General features: G+C 21.1%; 3 protein-coding genes across 3 annotated transcripts in view; 1 reads left to right on the top strand and 2 right to left on the bottom strand.

The window, feature by feature from the left end:
- Positions 1-1,419: 1,419 nt before the first annotated feature.
- On the bottom strand, positions 1,420-3,192 carry LOC129606756 (DNA-directed RNA polymerase III subunit RPC5). The gene is made up of 3 exons (XM_055517274.1): positions 3,036-3,192; positions 1,928-2,983; positions 1,420-1,859 (listed from the first exon to the last, which is right to left on the bottom strand). Exons 1-3 carry the CDS (start codon positions 3,066-3,068, stop codon positions 1,557-1,559), a joined length of 1,392 nt encoding a protein of 463 aa, XP_055373249.1. The 5' UTR covers positions 3,069-3,192; the 3' UTR covers positions 1,420-1,556.
- A 733-nt stretch (positions 3,193-3,925) lies between these two features.
- LOC129606891 (phosphatidylinositol N-acetylglucosaminyltransferase subunit C) lies at positions 3,926-5,517 on the top strand. The gene has a single exon (XM_055517509.1). The coding sequence runs from the start codon at positions 3,972-3,974 to the stop codon at positions 4,788-4,790; it is 819 nt and encodes a 272-aa protein (XP_055373484.1). The 5' UTR covers positions 3,926-3,971; the 3' UTR covers positions 4,791-5,517.
- A 9,717-nt stretch (positions 5,518-15,234) lies between these two features.
- The window catches only part of LOC129606867 (zinc transporter 10), a 38,506-nt gene continuing 29,986 nt past the window's right edge, over positions 15,235-23,754 (bottom strand). The window contains exons 2-9 of the mRNA XM_055517477.1: positions 20,648-20,834; positions 18,590-18,714; positions 17,423-17,520; positions 17,161-17,276; positions 16,320-16,595; positions 16,109-16,221; positions 15,802-16,039; positions 15,235-15,721 (exon numbers count right to left, since the gene is read on the bottom strand). Of these exons, the coding sequence (XP_055373452.1) occupies positions 15,518-15,721; positions 15,802-16,039; positions 16,109-16,221; positions 16,320-16,595; positions 17,161-17,276; positions 17,423-17,520; positions 18,590-18,714; positions 20,648-20,824 (1,347 nt within the window). The 5' untranslated portion in view covers positions 20,825-20,834 and the 3' untranslated portion in view covers positions 15,235-15,517. The remainder of the gene's footprint in view (positions 15,722-15,801; positions 16,040-16,108; positions 16,222-16,319; positions 16,596-17,160; positions 17,277-17,422; positions 17,521-18,589; positions 18,715-20,647; positions 20,835-23,754) is intronic.

Consider the following 23,754-nt stretch of genomic DNA (forward strand, 5'->3'; position numbering starts at 1 on the left):
ATACTAAATTAATAGCTAATATTATCCGATATGTGCGATAAGATATCACTTGTCTTATTAACTGGTATGCCAGGTAAGTTAAATCAATCTACATTATATCAATGGCTTAATTAGATTTACAGCTTATACACATACATATAAGTATATGTAAGTAATAGCTCTGTACATTAAGGGACTATAATTATTCGATACTACATTTTATTTGGTCTGGAATTATTGTGTTTTTACAATTTAAAATTGTGTTCATAATGTGGCTAACTAAATTGTGTTTAATTTATAATATAAAAAAAAAATTTATTTACTTAGAACATTAATTTTTAGCGCCGTCAATATTTTATTTTAGAACAATTATTTTAAAATTTCTATTGGTTATTTATAGACAAAAAAAAAAAAACGTATAACGTAAACATACCTCGTGTCTCACTAAAAAAAAAAAAAAGAAAAATAATAAAAATTCTCTTAAGTAATTTTGTTGAATTGGCTATAAAAAAAAGATCACTTTGCTCCCCACTTAATCTTATTATGAGGGAAAATTTTCAGTATATCTACATATACTTATGTATTAAGAATATTTGACCTATGATCCTGAAAAATTCTAATTATTTTTGTAATTTACATTGCCACGATCTCTATCAATTATACATACATATATAGTTTTTTTTTTTATTATCTTAAGATTATGACACCAAAAATAATTCTTAAATTTTTAAAATATTTGCAAAATAAAGAAAAAAAAAAAATTTGAACTTTCTATAAGACCTTGACATTATAATTTAAAATTAGAAATATAATCTTTTTTTTGCATTTTTCAGGTGTTGGCAAAACTACAATAATAAAAAAGCTATTTAATTCATTAAAAGATAAACAAATTCAATGTTATGGATTCTATACAGAAGAAATTCGAAATAAAAATAAAGGTGAACGTTTAGGTTTTGATGTTATAAATTTAAATGAAAATGAAAGGAAACCTTTAGCACGTTCTGAACAGAGTGCTATAAGGAGACCAAAAATTGGAAAATATTCTGTTTACATAAATGAATTTGAAGATATTTCTTTAAAAATTTTCTCAAATCTAAACGATTTCAATTCCACAAACAATAGATTTTGTTTAATAATAGATGAAATTGGAAAAATGGAATTATTAAGTAAAAAATTTGAAATTGAAATACGGAAATTAATTGAAAAAATTAAGTGTAATAATATTAAAATTATTGCAACAATACCAGATCAAAATCGTGTCAATTTAAAAATAATTGATCAGCTTATATCATTATCAAATGGGGTAATATTTAATATAACTAAAGAGAATCGAAATCAAATTTATAATGAAATTGAAGATTTGTGTCACAATATGTTGAAATAATATCATAAAACTTTCGATAACAGCCCAAATTACAAGAAAACGTTGTAAACTTTAAAAGAAAAAAGTTTATGTATTTAAAAAAATAACAATAAATGTATCTTTTACAAGTAATTCATAATTAACAATATTATTGGATATATAGTATTACATGTTCATAATATTTCAAAAAATATGAAATTTACATTAATGTTGTTCATGATTTTGGTTCTACTTTAACTTCTCTGAGTGATCTCTTGCGAGAACGTTTTGGCGATTTTTCAAAATCCATTCCCAAATATTTTTCTTGAGTTAAATTCCACATTCCTTCTTGCCGCTGTACTAAATCGGGATATCGTGATTCAAAACCAACATCTGGTGGTAATAGTAATTCCCATTTTTTTTCTGGATTTAATTTTGCTATCGATGTTAAAATTTCTGTTGTTTCTTCTGGAGGTAATTGTGTGGCTATTATTACTTTACGACGATGTAAATATTCTTGTTTGGAAAATTTATAAATCTACACATAAAATAAAAGTCATAATTAGTATTTATATAATTGAAAATCAGTATTTTCTAAAATATTACCACATAATCTCTAGCACGGCACATTAATTCAGCGCTAACACCATTTGTTTTTGATACAGATTCTTCTGGATATAATATTTCTGATTGTACAACCCAATTCCCTCTAATTAAAACACCAATTAAAGGTAAATTTCTAAGAACTTTTTCGGTTGTGATATCTTGATCACATTTTTCTAAAATTGTCATAATATCAATGAATGATAACATTCGACCATCTTTCAAAATATGTTTTAATTGATTAGTTATATTCATTGTTTTGAGTTTTGCTTTACTAACAATATTTGATGGTAAAATAGATTCTAAATTTTGATCAGAACGTTCTGGAGGAATTAGTAATTCTATATATTTTTTACCACTCATACTCAAAGCATAATCTGCTATATCAGTTTTATTAGAGAATAGTTTTTGTCTTTCCTTTTCGGCAGTCGGTGAATTGCTTGGATACCACATTGCCTCACACCATGGTTCTTCGGCAGATTTTTTTATAAAATGTTCATAACTTTTTTCTAAAGCTTTTTTAACACTTTCGGATGTTTGACCTGTTTTTGAAAATTTTACAGTAACTTGTTGTAATTCTTCATCTTCATCATCAGCATCTTGTGAGGCAGCAGCTTTTTGTTCTGCTTTTGTTCTTTTATCTTCTTTATCAAAATATGAAAAGTTAGGACGCATTTGTAAAATGTCTGCAATTGGAGTCAAATGCATTTCTTTATCAAAAAATATTCCCACAAAATATTTATTGGAATTTTCAATTGGCTTTGAACTAATATAAGCTTGTTTGTCCATAATTCCATTTGGAAAACTTGGCCTTTCATTTTGATTTTTAGTTGATGTTTGTGTTTTACCATCTGATGCTATTGCAAAACTTTTCCCTTTAAAGCGATCATAAAATTTAGATTCACTATCCACGTGGAAATCTATTTTAATTTCTCGATTAATAGGCTTTATACAAGAATTAACTATATCTTCACCGTCAGTACTTCTATCGCTACTTCGATTCGGAAATTGTAATACAAAAAGGTTATTTTCTAAAGATTTTGACAAAAATATTGGAATCTGAAAATGAAATTCTTTTATAATTTGTAACAAAGATAAATTAGATATTTACTTCTTCAACAATAGGATCATCATCTTCATCCATATCTCTTCAAATTTTAATATTGTAAATTAATTCAAAATTAGCAAATTTTTCTTATTAAATAATTCTAAATATTTATATAAAATTTTTTTGAAGAAAAATAAATAATTTTAATATGTAAATAAAAACAAAAGTCACTTAACTAGAACCGTTCATATAATATTGTATATACATATACACAAGAATGGTATATACATAAAACATTTCAAATTTGACATTTTATAAATTCACCAAACCGGCTTTTTGACAATGGTGAATAAATTATGACAGCTAGGAGCTTCAATTTCCCGTTTAACAATTTATGAGTAAGGATGAGGAATCTATTGTAAAATTTGTTCTTCGTATGGTAGAAATATTGGAAGTTAATCACGATCTATTTCTGACAAAATCATTTACAAATCTGACGGACTAAAAATGTTGGATAAGCTTCAAATTTTTATGTATTTAATATTTTTATGTATATTACACGTTTTTTACATATATTAAAAATTCAGTCGAAAATATTTCTGATTACGTAGAGAATATTGAAAAAAAATCCGTTCAGTTTTAATATGAAAGAGCAACAATTGACGCCCATGTACGAACTTGTCAAAAAATATTTAATTCCATATTTTAAATTTAAAATTCGAATTTTTCAATGTGAAAACTGCAGGAAATAAAAATATGTACATATATGTGTTGTTTTCGTTTTTTACAATAACATCAATTTAAATAATGCTTTTTACAAATAAAATTTCGATTTTTATTAAATATGTCAAACAAAGACAGAGTTATGTGTCAATAAAGAGTTGTGTAATATAATTTTCTCATTCGCTTATCAACATTAATAAAACCCAATCATTGGTTTTGACATTAGTCAGCTGTTTACAATTTTTTTACAAAATTGTTTTAAAATTCCAAACATTAATGGATAATTCAATAGAATCATCTAAAATTAAGAAAAAACCTTGGAAGAAAAATTTATATGAGAATAAGGATTATGATGATAATTATACACATGAGCCAACTTTTTTAAAGGATTTGGAAAGGAACAAAAATATACAAATTTTTACATTGTCAGAATCGATTAAAGGAGCAACTTTACTTAATAATCAAATATCTTGTATTACTGCATTTCTTATTGTATTTTATTTACTATATGATAATATTCTTCAACCAACATTTGTTCTTGCAATTAGTGGTATATCAACATTTATAGGATATTCAATATTTATAGGTGGATCATATAAATTATTAAATTTAAGTGATGATTTAAAAACTGTTATTACAGTATTATTTTTTGGTTATATATTTTCACCATTATTGTATCGTTTAACTGATAGTGTTAGCACGGATACAATATTTTCATTAACATTTTTTGTATTTTTCTTAAATTTAATATTTTTTAATTATGGTTTACCGGCAGCTATTGTTTCAAAACCAATATCAATTAATTCAGCTATATTTGGTTCAATATGTTTAGCATCAAGATTATCATCATCACATCATGCATTCGTTCTTTTAGTAGTATCCGTTCAATTTTTTGTATTATATCCGATGTTTACTGAAAAATTTTGGAAATCATATTTTATTATACCAATTATATGCTGTTGTTCATTAATATTATTTATATATTCTTTATCAATTCTAATGACATATTTATTTGTTATGATTTTTATTAATTTTTTTTGCCCTTGGTTATTTGTAAGATTACAGAAATACAAAAATAATATTCATGGACCATGAGATGAAGCTATTGTTAAAAATTCCATTAAATTGTAAATTAATAAAAATATTTATGTAATATAATATATAATATTGTATTTTAATAAAATTAAACATAGTAAAATATTGTAAATTAATTAAATTTTTATTAGGTATACAATAAATATAATTTTATTTAACTGCAACACAATTGAAATAGAATAGTCATTAATATATGTACATATGAATTTTTTTTTATTGCTCATATTAAATTTTGAAAAAATGTTTTATTGAGTCCGTATAGCTCATACGGAAAGTTTCCGCTTTTTAAGAGAAATATACCTAGCTAATTAAGATAAATCTACATATATGGTTTTGCTATTAGAGTTTAAGTAGATTTTAGGTCCAAATTTGACTCTGTTTCAACAAAGAACTAAAAAATATTCAAAATATGTCATAATTACTTACAGATTAGAGCATCGTGTTATAAGAATAAGTAAGACATCCTTACTATCACTGCCCCCCCTATTATTTATATTTCATATCTGGGATAATGAAGCAAGCAGTATGTTTCCAAATGTATTGTTTATTCAAATCCACTGCTAATAACAATTGAAAAGATAAGTAGACACAAGGGGTTAACTAATATTTTGACGAAATGATCGATTTGTTCGGATAGAACATCATTAAATTTCATATATTTTCAACTGTGATTACTCTTATAGCTAGAAACTTAATAGAAGACGAGATTGACAGTGCACATTAGGAGTTAAGTAACAAATAGAATTAATATTTTTACAATTTGTTAATGAAAAAAAAAAAGTATCAGAATGCAAATGTAAGTTAACCCTTTTGTCCACTTACCCGCTTCAAATTGATTAATAATTCAAGAATAATAAATTTGAATAAATAAAATAAAATTAAACAATTTTTTTTAGTTTTTAACGTTCTTCATATAATTTATTTCTTTTCACTTTATTCGTGTTTTATTTGTTTTTTTTTTTAATAACTTTTTTTTATAAAAAAAAAATACGGGATTTATAGTGTGATTTTGTTTCAATATAAACAATAATTTGATAAAATTAATTTTTTAACCTACAAAGACCAGTTTTTACTAGAAAATTAAATATAGATATAAATAAGGTATTATTTAAATTCTTTTAATTAAATCATAAATGAAATTATTATAGCTTTATATTTAATTAAACATAATTAAAACAAAAAAAAAATATTTTTAAAGTGAATCTTTTCATATTTGAACTGGTTTTTTTGAAAGTGGTATAAGTCCACTTGTTAAAAAGGCTAAGTTAATGGTAATTTTAGTGACTTATAGACAACTTCTCTCCACTATTTACAATCAAAATTTCAACAGAGTTCTATGTAGACATAAAACTAACAAATTATGTTACTATGGCCAGAATGTTTAAATTGATTCAAACGCAAGCCCATAAATATCTGAATATGTAAAGAAATGGACTTATACGACTTTCAAAAAAACCAGTTCATTTTATCAAATTCAAAATTAGGTTTCCCTAATTTGTTATGTTACAAATTTAATACAAATGTATATAATAAAATAATTAAAAAAATATTATATTTTTGAAAACATATATTTTTTTTTTTTTAAAGTGAAATTATAAAAATAATTACGTTCATATTTTCTAAAACGTATCATTTGAGGTGAGATAATATATTCTTTAAAAATTTTTGTAATTTTCAGAATAAAATTAATAATTTTAAAATTTGAGGTACTATATATATATAGATCTACGGTAGGCTAGTCAAATACCTAGCTAACTCTCTATGACTATAGAAACTAGGGCATGATAGATATCATGCACTAGCCCTATACTTCTCCTAGGAGTGAAGAAGGAAAACAAAAAATATATATATAGGTACTGAAAATATAATGCTTTTTCATAATATGCGTCTAACACATAATCTTTGTATTTAAAATAAAATTATTTATTTTAAAAACTGAATATATTTATTTACTTTTTTGTTTTGTTTTTTTTTTAAATTTTTGGTATATAACACATTAGATAGGAGGTAGAATTTATTTAAAACTTATGAAAAAATATATATTAATATTATTAGAAATAAAATTTTTACGAATAAAATTTAAGATTTTATTTTTAAAAAATTATGTTCTCAATATTTACGTACACTAAGTCCTCGAGATACGACATCTTCTAATACGACATTTCGTGTTACGACATGATATAAATTTGGATCATTTTTATTCGGCTTACGACATTGTTCCTAATACGACATTGAAAATTTAAAAAAAAAAAAAATGTTTTTTTTTGACAGATTTTACTGTTTTTTGAATAAAAATCTATACCGAATTTAGTTATAAAACGAGACTAAAGCACATACTTCAACAATGAACTCTTTCTAGTTAAAAATTCTAGTTAGTAGTTAAGAATACGAATTGAAGTGATAAAATATCAACTTATTTAGATTTTATTTTATTTATTTTTGTTACATCATTGAATTTTTTTGATTTTGTTATTATATTTTGTTGTTTTTTTTCAAACTTTGTTACCTTTTTGTAAAAAAAAAAAGGTAAATTATTTTATAACATAGTTTGTCTAATTCACTTTTTGTTTCAATACATTTTTTTTTGCTCCTCAAACGACAATTCGAGTTACGACATAAATTTCTGGAACCAAAAATGTCGTATCTCGAGGACTTAGTGTATTTGTATAATAAAATTGGGATATTTCTTTTAAATTTTTTTTTAGAAATAATACATTTGCATTTTTTAAATAATTTAAATATGTGTAATTTATAAAAAAAAATAATTAAAAGAATTAAGAGTAAGTAACAGAATAATAAATTTGATAACAAATTTTTTTTACAAAAATTATCACATAGATTTTATTTAAAAATTTTAAGAAAAAAAAAAAAAATTATTAAAAAAATAAAAATAATTAAACCCATTCTCTTTTATATAAATAAATATGTACAACAAATTTTAATAAAAATTTTGTTCGTTTTTTTTTTCAATTATTCTTAATTTTTATCATTTTTTTTTATTATACCAACTATAATATATATTCAATATTGTTATACAAATTTAAATTCATAATTTTTTATTTAATAAACAACAAAAAGATATCAGCATTTTACATTTTATTTCTTTTTTTTTGTATATATTGAATTTTTATTTAATTTATTTTTATTTAGTTTTCTTAATTAATTAATAATAAATGGAAATATAATTAAATATATACATAAAATATAATATATATATATATATATATTTGTTTTTATTTTCTTCTATTTTTTATTATTTAATTTTAATAAGTCACTTTATTTATAAGATATTTTTTAATAATTATGGTAGTTACATATAACAACAATAAATTAATACTAAAAATATTGTAAATAAGTAGAGGAAAAATTTCAATAATTAAGTGTAAATGAAAAAATATTTTATCTGTTTTTTTTTTTTTTTTTTATATTTTAATTATTTATTTTTTTAATTATACATATTTTATTTAAAACGGCTAAAAAAAAAAACACAAACATCTTGTATGAAAATTAAGTTTTTGTGGGTTTTTTAACATTTTCTTTTTTATTGTGGGGGGGGGGGGGGAGTTTCGTTTACGCACGCTGCGCTGATTTAAGTTCTACATTTGAACTAGAATATCTAAATCGCAGTTTTAAACAGTATGCGAAAATTCTAACTAAGTTTTTTTTTTTGTTTACGCAGTCTACATATTCTGAAACTTTTAAATAATCAGTAGTTCGAAAATAACAGTAATAATATTGTTTATGAAATTGTTTCCTAAATCCTTTACGTCTTCCAATTCATTGCAAAATAAAAAAATTTAAACAAGATTTGAAAAGACTTATATCTGAATGTGCCATTTTAAAATTTAAAAATTTTTTTTTTAATTTTTAAATTTAATTTCTTTAATTTTTAAATACAATAATTTCTTTATTGAAGATTGAATTTCTGAATGCACTTTATATTATGCAGCCAGTAATTTCCGAACGATCTATATTTGAATTGAATTGAATGAAAGGTGAATTTTCGAACGTACTACAAGCTAAAACTATTCTAGAACTGAATAAACGAAAACCCCCTAAGATATTTTTTTTGTAATTTTTAATCTGATACGAAAATTTCTATAAATTAATTTTAATTTTGCAAATTTGAATGGTAAATAATGTTAGTAAAAAAAATGAAGAAATTTGAATTTTAATATTGCTTGGAATCTATTGTTCTTTTAAAAGTGAAATCATGTCGGGGTGGGGGGGGACAAAAATATAATTAAATTTTCATTTTGTCTAAAAGTGTGAATAACCAAACTCTTATTTACATATTATATTAGTAAAAAAAACAAGTTGAAATAATCAGATAGCACATGGTTTACAAATTAATAATTTAAAAATAAAATTTAATAAATATTTTGTATTGTAATTGATTCAATTTAATTAAACTCGAATTTTATTTAAAAACCAAAAAAAAATATTTTGTAAAGAAGATAAAAATACAAAAAATTTCCAAGCTTTGAGAAAATTTTTTTTTAAAAATTCATATACATATGTATGTAGAGAAACCTACAATCACTTAATTATCAAGACCCGGTTTTGTTATAAATTCAACAATTTATATTATTGTTATTATATAATTGTGATCTTTGTAGATTTATATTGTTTGTTTTGCATCTTTTTTTTTTTTTTTTTTTTTGTAACTTACATCACAGAATTTTTTCAACATGTTTTGTAATAATTTCAAAAATATTAAAAATAATTTTAATTAAAAATTTTTATATTTAATTTTCTTTTAATAAAAGTAATATTTTGTTTAAAAATATTTTAAGATTTCCTATTAATATTATAGAATGTGATATTATTTTCGAATCGTATTAGAATTTATAAAACTCTAATCTTCGGAATTTTCAAATTAAAAACTATGAAATGGAATTCTAAAAATTACATTTTGCTCAATATTTTTTTTAAAATAGTTTAATAAGTTTTTAAATTAAATTTTTATTTATCTTTATCTTTTTCTTTATATATTGCAAACAAAGTGGTAACTTTAACAAAACAATTTCAACAAAAGCTAGTTATTTTAACTGGGATAAGCCCAATAATCTTTATGTAATTATTATGAAAAATCCAATTATAATCCAGTTAGAAATGAACATGATTTTTCAAAAAATTTTCATATCACATTCTATGACAGAAAATAAAATTGAATTTTTAATTTCTTTTAAGGTTTGAATTTTAAAAATTAAGTTGCTTTATTATTTAATTAAAAATATAAAATTATAAAAGAAAAAAAGCATATTAAAAATTTATATTCAATTCTGTTCACATTTTTTCTAAACATATAAAAAATTTAAAAAGTATTTTTATTAGAAAAATTACACTTATTATGAATTAAAAATTGTTTTTGAATACATTTAATAATTAAAACATATGTTTTTTATTTTATATATGGTAAATTCTTAAACGTCAAATTTTACAAAATCTGAGTTGTCTGAGTTTACGAATACTCTACTGCGTTTTTACTTTCAGTCAAAGTTTAAATTCTTAAACGTTTAAAAAAAGTCAATTAGGCGTCAAAATTACAGATTTTTTTTTTTACCTGCAGACAGTCTGACGTAGTAATTCAGTAAATAAATTAGATGTATTGAGTGACTATCATTACGTTAAAAATAATATAAAAAATATTTTTTTTCTTAATTTTTAATATGTAAGTATAAAATTATTTTAAATCTAAAAAAAATTTTTTTTTTTCAAAGTCAATTACGGGTAAAAAGTTTACTACATTTCTGTCCGTAAAAGTTTTATACGTCAGACAGTTTGCAGACTGAAAACAAAATTTTGACGTTAAAGAATTTGCGGATAGTTACATGTATGAGCTAGGTGTTTTTTTTTTTTTGTTTTTGATTTTTGAATTTTAATTGAATCGATCAAATATTTTTAAAATTTTTGTTTTCTTTTTTCAAAAAACACGATTTACACAAATAATTAAAAAAAATTTCCACATCAATTTACAAAATACATAAAATTTTTATACATACATAATTATAATCTTATATTAAAAAAATGCAAAAAATATGAAAAAAAAAATAAAACAACATTTTACAAAAAAAAATTTATTTTTATCATAATTATGTGCTTATGTACGTAACTTATTAATTTTTAAAATGTAAAATTTAATTAATATTTTTTTTTTTAATCCTGTAATTTCTACAATAAATGTTTATTTTTATTTATTTTTTTGTTTTTCAAGAAATCTTATACAAAATTCCTATATCATAATGGACTTTTTAATATTCATCATTGATATTATTTATATTATTTTATTTTAAAATTACAAATATATCAATTTAATCGGAAAATTAGAAAAAAAATTTAATTAATACTCAATATTTAAAAAAGATTATCACACCATATTCTGTAAGTTGCAGTACTAGTTATTATTCAAATATTTTTGATGTTTTCAGTAATGCCATATATATTAATATATATACATATATGTATATATATCAGGCCTCAAAACTGAAATTATTTTCCAAATATTTGAATCGAAAAAATTTTTTCAGTATTCTTTAGTAATTCTCTTTTTATTTAGTATAATTTTAAAAGCCATCTAGATTGTAATAATTATTTTTTTTTCACGTTTTTCTTCAATTTATTTTTAAATTCTATTTCTTATTCAAAAATTTTTACTGAATTACATTCAGTACCCTTCCATTTGGAAGACAAGAAGAGGTTGTCCGGGATTTTTTTTGAAATTTAAATTTTAAATTTCAAAAAATATGTAAAATCAGTAGACCCAAAAATATTAATCAAATTCCTAAACACAAATAAATTCTGACACATCTTCCATTTAAAATTAATAAATTCTATTTTTCATATAAATTTGTAATTTATTTTTAATTTGCTTTCTGATTATGATGGCCTAATAGATATTATATATGACATTATTTTCAGAATAAAATCAAAATTTGATATTCTATACTGACAGCTTAAATACTTTTTAATAATATCTCCCATTACCAGTTGCTCAAATTACTGGCAGCAAAATTTTCTTGCAAGTTGAACTGCAAGTAAACAAGCAAGTAGAAATATTTGAATGTGTTAGTAAAATTTTTGTATGTATTGCAACTTTCTTGCAAGTAACTTGCATGTGTAAATGCTGGGTTAAGTAATGGGACAAATAAACAGAATAATGGTTGTTACTTTTCTAATTTGTTTTCTCTTTAAATTTTTGCGAAAAAAAAGAAAATTATTTCAATTTTAAGAATATTAATTAGTAATAATTAGGAATATTCTATTATATTATTCAGAAATTGTATTATTAGGTATGCTGTATAAAATTTTTTATTTAATAAGTATATATTATTTTTAATTATTATTTATTATACCTAAATATGCATTAAGAATCGAAATAATTTTAAATTTTCTTCCTAATTTTTTCCAGAAAAAAAACTATTTTAATTTTTCCTTTTTTATATTTATAAATTTTTTTAATATTTCTATTATCATTGAATCGTTTATTTTTTTATTTTATTCGTAAATATTATTAAAACAAGTAAAAGTAAAATTACAATAGGATATTATAAATATATTTCATACAATGAACACAGATATAACAATGATTACTTATATATATCGATAAGTAATCAAGGTATATATTAGACGATAATATTTTAATACTTTTAGAATAGAAGCAACTGAAAAAAAAAATTACATTAATTTTTTTTTTATATATTATTTATATACTCTTCTATTCATATATATATATATATATGTTTCAATATATATTAAATATACATGTTGTGACGTAAATATTTAAATATACAATTAAAATAACAAAAATAAAAAAATATTAAATATATTTTCTTATTTTTAGACATGTTACAATTACAATTTCTATTTTTCATTATTAAAACTTTTAATTTTTATTTTTTGCATTTTATTTTTCCTTTCAAAGAAAAAAAACAAAAGAAGATTGCATAATTATGTACTATTTAAAAAAAAAAACAAATTATTTGTATTTTCTTTTTTTTTTTTTATTTCTTTATCTCATTTCATTAATTTCTACCGAAAAAATTTAAGCAAGTATATACTTTATATTTCATTATCATTTGTAATATTATGTATTTTCTTGTATTATTGTATAAAAACTAAAATGATGCTATATTTTTATGATTTTATTTTTCAAATGAAATTATGGTGTATACAATAAAATAAGGCTTAAGCACATTTCTCTAATTGACTACTAATTTTATTATTCAAACAATATTAATTATATTAACATTAAAGTAATATTCAGTTCTGATAAGTTATTGTTAATATAGGAGCTGGAATAAGTTATTTGATACGAGAAGAACTGTCGATGACATTGTAAATATTCAAATAAATTCTTTGAATAAAAACAATTGGATAGACCCATAACTAGGGAAGATTACTGTGATATATCAATTATTGATTAATGTGATATAAAATTGGTGATGATCCTATTTAATTCTACTCAGTAATAATAAATAAAATTTAAAATGAAAACAGTAAAATTTTCTAATAATTTAAGCCTTATTTTAAAAATATTAACCTTAAATCAAATGAAAAAATAATTTCTCTAATGACTTAATATAAAATAAAATGTGTTATTTTTCATCCTACTATTACTAACTATTTTTTATTATCCCTACATTAATCATCACTTTTATAATATGTTTTATAACAAAAGAAACAAAAAAAAAAAATCTTTTTTATTTTTTTAAAATTCTATTTAAAAATTATTACGTGAATTTAAAAAATATAAAAAATTTCAATACATAAATTTTATTAAAAAAAAAATTACTTTTGTTTAATTAATTTTTAATAAAAAAAAAAACCTTATCATAATTTACAAATTATATGTACAACGACGAATACACACTAACAGAATATTAAAATTTAAAATAATTAAAAAATTACAAAATATGCACCATTATTCATAAAAATAAAAAAAATATGCATTAGTATATATGGTAAGTATGCATAATATTTTCATATTTCCATTTTTATATTTTAATTTCAAAAACTTTGTAAGTTTTGATTATTTACCAATCATTAAATAAGTAAATATTATAAAAGTCCTCTATAAAATTTTATGTATATTAAATATAATTTGTATTTATGATATTTTCTTTTTTTTTTAAATGTTTTATTTTCTTATTTTCTTATAATTAACATAATTGCATTTAACAACAGTTCTTTCAATATTTTTTGTTCTAGTTTCATTAAGTTTAAATTTTATGTTTAGTTTTTATCTTTCTATTTCGAAAAAAATTAAAAGCTTTGTCATATTTTATTAAATACGAATAAACATTTAAAATCATTTTAAATTTCTTGTTTTTCTGTTTAATTTTTTTTTATAATTGGGGATTTTAAATAATTCAAAGATGCACTTAAAGTTCCAACTTAAAATCTTTGTTTGCAGAATTAAAAATTTGCTTTTAAGCATTTACAAAAAAAAATGTTTTAAAATTTTAAGCATAGCAACAATTTTTTTAATGTGCATTACTTTTTTTTTGTCTCCGAAAAAAAAAAACGATCGAACTAAGATATTTTTGTAAATTTTGCAGTTTTAATTTATCAAGCGTGCGTGGCTTTATATGATAAGATTTAAGTTAAAACTGAATTATCGAAAATCCCCAATATATTACTAAAAATTTTACAATAATATTTATACATTTTCTTTTCGCAAATGTTTTCTTTTCTTTTTAAGTTTTTTTTTAATTTTTTAATTTTTTTTAATTTTTGTGTTATTTTTTAATTTTTTTTTTATAAAATATTAAAGTATAGAATGTAATAAGCCTATAAAATTTTCTTGTTTTTTTTTTTTTTTATGATTAATATGCAATAACTTTAAAAAAATTCTAAACATAAGGGAATTAATTCTTAGTTATTATTTTAATTGTTTTGTTTCATTTTTTTTTTGTTTGTTTGTTTGTATAGTGGCTATATTTTCTTTTTTAGTTTTCTATTTTTTTCTATTTTCTTTTTATGGACAATTCATTTTATATTTTAATCTTATTTTGTATAATTACTTTAATTATTAATTAAAAGAATAATTTTCGTTTTCGGTTTGATTGATAACATTATTGATTTTTCAATTAAATTTAAATAATAAAATTAAGAATTACTCAATATGAAAATTTAATAAAAAAAATTGTTTTTTCTTTTATTTTTGGTTAAAATAACAAATACAATTTTTTTTGTTATTTTTAAATATATGCATATACATATTATATGCATTTACATAATTATATATTACAATATTTTTCGATTTTTAATTTTGATTTTAAATTTATTAATTTATATATTTTTTAAAAACACATATTTATATTAATAATTAATTATATAATTAATTTATATACATATATATATATATATATATATATATATATATATAGATTTTGTTTTTTTCACAGCGCTTATTAAGTTGCAATGAATAAAATATTATTTATTAAACATCTATTAAATTTAAATAAAGTATTCATTTTAAAATTATTATATTTAATATAATTTTTTTTTAATAGCATTAAAATTAATATTATTTTTACAAATATTGATAATAATAATAATAATATTATATTTGTTAATAATGATAATAAGAAATTTTCAATATAAATAACATTTTTGGTAATAATTATTATTATATTTTGTTTTAAAATAATTTTATATATATGAAATAATTCAAAATTTATATTATTATTTTTTATTATATTTTTAATTATAAATTTTTGTTGTCAAACATTAACTTTTTGTAATTCCTCAACTTCGGCTAATGGTGCATTTGTTGTACCAGTTTGTTGTAAATTATTATCTAAATTACCAACTGTTGATATTTCCAAAAGAGAGCCAGATTCAACATCATTAAGACTTGTTCGATTATTACTTGCATTTCTTTGGCGTACTGTATATGGTGTAGTTTGAGGTGATGGCAGTTGATTCTTAAATAAAAAAAAAAAACATTAATAATTCGAAATGAAAAATTATAACAAAAAAAAAAAAGTTATATTTTTTATATTACAATTTTATTATTTGTTTGGCAGCATGTTGCTTTTATACATCCTTCATCTGTTATCGGACAATCAAGTGCACAACCATCTTGTGAACCACTTATATTTAAACTTGATACACCATCAGACATATTTAATCCTTCTAATTCAATAAATTCTGGTTGTATTGTTGTGGAATGAATACCTTCATTATGAAAAAATTCTTTTACTTTTTCAGCTATTTTCATATATTCTGATAAATTTCGACATCTAAAAAATATTAATTAATTTCATTAATTTTTAATTTTAAATGAAAATATATATAAAAAAAAAAAATACCTAATATGTGCTGAAGCAATAATTCTATCACCAGCTAATTGCCAAACATGAAATTCATGAACTGCAACTACTCCATCAACTTTTTCTAATAATCGTCTTTGAATAGCATCGACCTTTATTAATTTTTTTATTATTATATATATTTAAATTAGTTTCTTTTTATGAAAATTTAAAAATTAAATCATATATTTTATGTGTGTATATGTTATACCTGAATATGTGTTGGAACTGTTTGTAATAAAATTAATGCTGATTCTCTTAATAATGGCCATACCGAATGTAAGATTAATAATACTAAAACAATTGATAAAGCTGGATCCATATAATATTTATATTCCCAATTTGTTTTCCATACAATTAGTGCACTTATAATTACAATGATACTACCTAAAGCATCACTTAATACATGTAAAAATGCTCCACGCATATTCATTTGTGATGAAGAATGTGAATGTCCATGATTAGATTTCTTTGGTTGTGGTTTTTCCTATAAATAATAATAAATATTTTAAAGACTTTAAATTAAAATTGAACTAAGTAAATGTGAAAAAGTTAAATACTGCTAATTATATATATATGAAAAAATTCGACGAAAATTCTCCATAAAAATTTAAAAAATGCGCTTACGTCACAAGACTTTTAAATTCTTGTATAACAATAATTTATTATACTTTACAAATAATTGAGGAGTTAAAGAACAAATTTCGAAATTATTGAAATTACGAAATATAACTTGAAATATTGTATAACAATATACAAAACTAGTTAAATTAAAATAGCAGGAATGACTCAAAGAAATTATTTCTTTTCAGCATGTTTCGATACCATTATAATCTTTTAAAGCTCGTAGTCAATTCGTTGTCATTATAGTATAAATTAAATGAAGAAAGCTACGTCTAGAAAACTTAATTAAAACTTTGCACAACTGCATAACAATTTCTTCCGATATTCAAATGAAAAATTATATTGAATAACATTTAGAAAGTGTTATATATATATATATATATATATATATACATATATGTAATTAAATTTCTTTAATTACAACTTACATAAATAAATGAATTGTTGTCATTATCTAAATCATTATCATCTGTATTTGCTAATTCAACTAATTTACTATGATTGCGTGTTAAACCATGTGAATGTCCATGATGTCCACCATGCTCTATAATAAATTAAAATATAAAGCATAAAAATAATTGTTATTAAATTCATATTTTATAAAATAATAACAATTAATAAAGAAAAATAACGAAAAACAATAATAATTACAATACTAAATTTTTTTTTTTTTTTTACTCGTCAACTCACCATAAAGCAATGCTATACCGATTATATTAACTATAAGACCGACAACACCTGTCGTCACTAAAAGTTCAGGTTCATGAATTTGTTCTTCCTCAATAAATCTAAAAGTGAAAAAAAAAATGTTACAAAAAAAAATATTTATTACTCGTTTTTTTTTTTATTAAATTGTTTTTGTTCAATTTAACCCAGTTTTGGCCGAAAGTATGAAAGTTTTCAAAAATAGTATTTTTAATAATAAATTGCTTAAGAAATATTTGATATTACTGAAACCAAAAAAAAATTAAACAGTTTCTTTCCTCGTAGACCATTAAAATTTTACGTTTTAATTTTTTGAAAGATTGAAATTTTGTGGATATACCTATTTTGCCCAAAAGCAGTCAAACAGACTGCATTTTGTAAGAACAACTAATGTATAAAAAATTTTGTTTAAAATTCATTTTTAATATTCTTTTTGTATTATTTACATTTAAATCACAAGTTATTAGTAAATATTTAGGACGCATATGATATAAAATAAACAACTTGTTAGAACAAGTATCATTGCATAAAGATACAAAAAAAACAATTATTGAGCCACTGCAAATTATCTAGTTGCAGCACGTTGAAATCGACAATTTATCATATTGCATGCCATTTAGCTTGCATGCCATATCACATACTTGCATGCCATTATGGTAACGATCATCGAAATAAATATTATTTCAATACAGAACCCCGACATTGGCCATATAAGAAATTTACTCAGTTCAATACCAAATCATTTGATTATTTTAAATTTCACTAGCAGTGAAAATGAAAGCTTTTGGACAATATAGGTATGACACATTTATATACCGGAAATTTAAGAATGGGGGGGAGGGGGGGCCTAAATACGATTATTAATTAACGCATTTTTATGTTGTACAAAATTTTCTCAAATTATATCATTGCATTCATTCTAATTAATATTAACAAGCATTTAAAATGACTTCCTTAGGGCAATCTAGTGTTAAATATAACAAATAATGAGTTTAATATAAATAAAATGTCTAAAATTTAGTCTAAGTATAAAATGTCTAAGATTCTGGTACAGCTCTAATATTTTAATTTAAATACCAAAAATTGGGTTAAATAAATTCAATATTTAATGTTATAACAATTTAAAAACAATGTAAATAAATTTTTATTTACCTTTTACATGCTTCTATTGTTATACTAAAACATAAAGCTACTAAGAATACAGCATTAACTAGAGCACCTAAAACTTCAGCTCTTGCCCAACCAAATGTGTTTTTAGACCATTTCTTTGGTGACATCTAAAATAAAATAATGAATAATATAAAAAACAATTAATATGATTAATAATAATGTGAAAAAAAAAATTTATTTCTAAAAAAAAAAAAATTTACGGGAAATCGCAGTTAATCATAAAATGAAAAGAAATTTTGACACAAAAAATAGTAGACAAAACCACTGTGGCAATGATAAAAAAAAAATAAACTGAAAAAAAAATTAAATATGAAAAATGCAATAGAAATTAATTTTTAATTATAAATTTCGCAATAATAATTTTTCATAATAAATTTTTATAATTATTAATTAAATTCGCTTTTTTGTTCCTTGGTACATAAGTGTATGAAATTGAAATTTTTAATGGTTTTTAATTATTTAACTCTCATTCTTTAATTAAACAATATTGTTTGTTAAATACATACATTAAATTTTTTTTAAAATATTTATTTAATTATAATTATTTTAATATTATTTAGGTTAGTTTTTCTATATTGTTTATATGTTAAACCATTAATTAATTGTGGATTAAATCGTAATCATTTTTGTTAATAATGAAAATTATTTTGGAAAAAAAACAACAATTAAATTAGAATTATTCGATTCCCCATAAATCTAATAAATTTAGAAATTTACAAGTTTTATAAATATTATTTAAATATAAATTCCAATTTGAAAATTTTTTAAGCTAAACGCAAAAAATATAGACCGAAATAATTACTGAATTCTGAAACTGTATTCAATTTAATTTCAGAAATCTTAAGAATCCAAATTTCTATAATCCTAAAATGATTAAAATTATTAAGCTTTCTTATATCGTTCCGAAATCTTTTTGTTCTAACATAATATTTTCAGTTTCGTAGCATGCCTTAAAATTCTAAAAGATTTTTAATGATTTTTTTTTTAAATATGAAAAAAAAATATGCTGAAAAAATATTTTAAGTTTGAAAATTATCGTATAGGAAAATATAAGACACTATGAAAGAGTCAATTACATATGTAGCCAGTTTCTTCCGATCTGTAATATAATAGATAAGTTGGGATTTTAAGTGTATATCATATTTATTACATACATATATAATTCTTAGGACCTGGATCGTTTATCTACTCGGAATTAACCTGCTATTTTACTCGGAAAATGAGAAGAAAGTGAGTAATTATCATATACTTGTATAATGTAATTTTCCCGAGTGAGAAGGAATTATTTCATATTGCATATCTTGTTATTTTTTTCCCCCAAAATGTATACAACATTTATTCACATTGTTTTTGAAAGTAAAACATTCAGTCAATAATTTGAGAAAAAATGCAAAAATCCAATTTGAAAAAAAAAATAAGTAATCTTATTGGAAAAGTGAAAGATCAATTAGAAAATACTTATAATTCTGATTTGAAAGTGAATAAAAAGTGAGTAAAAAAGTGAGTAATCCACGATCAGGTTGTTAATTTCAATTTTAGTTAGTTATAAACATGTAAAATTATTTCCAAATAATTTACAAGTTCAAAGCGAATACAAGTAAAATTTGTTATTTACTTACTTAACACAAATAAAAAATTAAATTAATTAAATAATTTTAATTAATTCGATTGAAATTTAATTATGTTTTTTTTTTAATATTTAATTTCCATCATTTTAATTTTGAGCTTATTGAACACGTACTTAGAAAGAAAATTATTAATTCATTCTCACCACATTATGTGTCAAAATAAAATTATCTTTCAAAATTTCATTGAAATTCCCGATCATAATTACTTATAAAGAAAAATACATCAATACGGATTACATGTCAAAATAATTTTTATAAATATTTATAAAACTTATTAAAAATTTGAAATATCGTAAACATTTTCGAATTTTTTTAAGTTTCAATAACACAAAATAGGTTAGAATATTTGACAATTAATAATATCATTTGCCTTAAAATTAAACTAAAAAAAAATAAAAAAAAAAAAACTCACCTTTACTGATAAAAATGATATTACTAATGCCGCTATATCACCTAACATATGAAAACTATCAGCAACTAATGCCATTGAATTTGTAACATAACCGACAACAATTTCAACAAAAAAGAAAAATGCTGTTAACCACATCATCGATAATAATCGACATTTTCTACCAGTATATTTTCCCATTTTTGAAAATCTGAAAAAGATCATAAAGAGAGAAAAAGAAAATTATTAAAGATTTTAATATTTAAAAAAAAAAATATTTGAATATTTTTTTTAATAATAAGAAAATTATTTGCTTTTATTTTTTTTTTACATCATTATTCAGTTTTTTTCCAAAACTTTTGCTTTTTAAGGCAATTTTTTTAGTTGCTTTTGTGCACTTCCTTCCTTTTTCAGTACAAAGAAACTTTTTGAAAATTAACAAAAAGTTCTTAAGTAGGGATTTTTTTTAGTAAAACAAAAAACGAAAATTTTTTAAGAAAAAAAAAAAAGGACTATAAATTAAAAGATTTTTAAAATCAAACAAGAAAAAAATTTATGAAAATAAACAAAAAGAAAAATCTTTTATTCTTTTCTATATTTTTTTTTTTGTTTGCTGACGCTCGATGCTACTTGAAACGTCTAAAAGTTATTGATAATGACAACTTAAAATAAAATTTTGTTTTGTTGAATGGTGAAAATTTTTTCATAGGTGGTGTTGATTGTGTGTGTGTGTTTTTTTTTCTCTTGTTTCTTGTCAAACAAGAAAAAAGCAAAGAAAAAAACAAAATTTTTGTTTCAAAAATTCGGAAAATATTTTAATTTTTTTTTTTTTTTTTATTTTGACTCTTTCAAGTGAAAATTTTAAGAAAAATAATAATAACAAATTTTTATTTTCGTTTGTAAAAATCACCTTTCCGTGGTGATTATTATTATTTTTTCATTTTCTGACTTGTTCTGTTCTGTTCTGTTCTCTGACGATAATGAGCAAACAAAATAAATGCAAGAAAAGCAAAAGCAAAAAAAAAAAAAAAACAAACTAAAGAAAAAAGACAGAAAATGGCATGGTGAATTTTTTTCTATTTTTAAAAAAAAAAACAGAGGGATGATGAGTTTTTTTTTTTTTTTTACTTTTTATACAAATTTTTTCTTTTCCCTTTTTTTTTTGATCATTTTTATAAGTAGTGAAAATTTTCTTTCTTGTTTTTGCCTTCTTGTTTTTTTTTCATAATTTTTTACGTAGTTAAATAAAAAAACTCATGTTTTGCTACATATATTCATACATATTTAAATAAAATAAATAAGAATAGAAAAATAACAAAATTAAAATATGTATTTTGTTGTTATTTAATTTCAATAAATAAATAGGTAAATAAATTAAATAAAAAATTCAACTATATTATATTATATACATACATAAATAAATGGGTAAAATAGAAAAAATTGTGACTCTCAAAAGGTTATTTTGAGTATATTTAATTAGTATCCTGCTTAAACTATGGTAAATGGGCATATTTAAATGTGTATGCTTTGAGAGTATTTATAGTATTTACTTACTGGTTCTCAAAACCCCTCTCCATAGTCCAGGTCCCTCTCTCTGGAGTTGAGAAGTACAAGGCGAAAAATTGTAAAGAACATGAACAAAATTTTGTACGCTCAATGTATGTACACGTGTAAAAGGGCTCAATAACATGTTTTTTTCGAATGACATGCTAAGAAAAGCGTTTAGCTACAAATTTTGAATAAGAATTACATAATTGTTCTAGAATTTACGGTAGACTCGTCACCTACTTAGCAAAATTCAATGACGTGCATCAGCCATATGCTTCTCCCAGGACCAAAGTAGGAATAAAAAAAAATGATTCTAGAATTGCATATTATTTCAAAAACATTTTTCTTTATATCTCATATTACGCAAATAGAAAACTCATATTGCTTAATTTTATATTAAGGGTCCAAGCTCGAATAAGATTTTCCCGAATTAAGAACTTTTATTGAGATTTTCTAAAATTTTAAATTACAAAATCTGAGAATTTGTTTTACTGCATGAAATTTTTAACTAAACTGTTTTTTTGCTGTAAGTTTACGATATTTATTAAATTTACATAGATATTCATTCAAAAAATTTACATAAAATATTTAAGAACATCTGTTATACATAACGTATAAAATGTTATTATAACATGAGTAGATAAAATTTTTTCTTTATAAAGTTGTTAACCTGTATTATTAGCATTTTTTTTTTTATTCAATGTGTTATACTTCAAGTTGTTATACATATGTATGTATGTACGTGATATTTCATATAAGTTTGTAATATGCTCTTTTTATATTATTAAATATAATAGAAATGTATAACCTACATGTAAATAAAAATATTATATATCTACACTTATTTATTTGAATATGCATTCAAGTGTATATAAATATATAAGTAAATATGTATATAAACTTTTTTTTTATACAAAATTATAAGCAAATATTGGCAGATTTATAACCAAACACAAGACAAAAAAAAAAAAAAAATGAAAAGAGAAAAAAAATAAACAAAAGGAAATTGTTATAGGAAAAATGATCAAAATTGATTCATAACAACCAAGCTAATAATATAAATACACTCAAAGAAAATTTTAAGTAAAAAATATTTAATTTTAATACTTAAATATTATAAACGAATTAGTATTTGCTCAAAATTAAGTACTGTATTAAAATTTGACTGACTATATTCTTCAATTGAAATAAAAAAATTTAATTTTAATATGCTAATCGTTTCCAAAAAAAATTATCATATTTGAATTATCATTTCAGGGATTGAAACTAAAAATTCATACACTGGAAGCATATACTTACCCCAATTATATTAAAATTAAATTCATAGTTTTCGGCGTTGCCAAGGTTTGAAACTGAATTATTACAAAATATTACAAAAAAAATACCCAAAATTTTTTGAATTTTCTTTTCTTTTTCAAATGCGATAACGCATTTTTATACAATTCGAAATACGTTACATTGTAAAAATTTTTTTAAGATACAATATGGAACGTGATACTCAAAGTTTGCGTTCTTTTTTTTTTTTCTTACAATACGGAATATTGCCTTACTTATATATTATATAATACTTATATAGTATATAA

The sequence above is a fragment of the Condylostylus longicornis genome, unplaced genomic scaffold, assembly GCF_029603195.1.
Source record: "Condylostylus longicornis isolate FDR11 unplaced genomic scaffold, ASM2960319v2 ptg000022l, whole genome shotgun sequence".
Classification (NCBI taxonomy): domain Eukaryota; kingdom Metazoa; phylum Arthropoda; class Insecta; order Diptera; family Dolichopodidae; genus Condylostylus; species Condylostylus longicornis.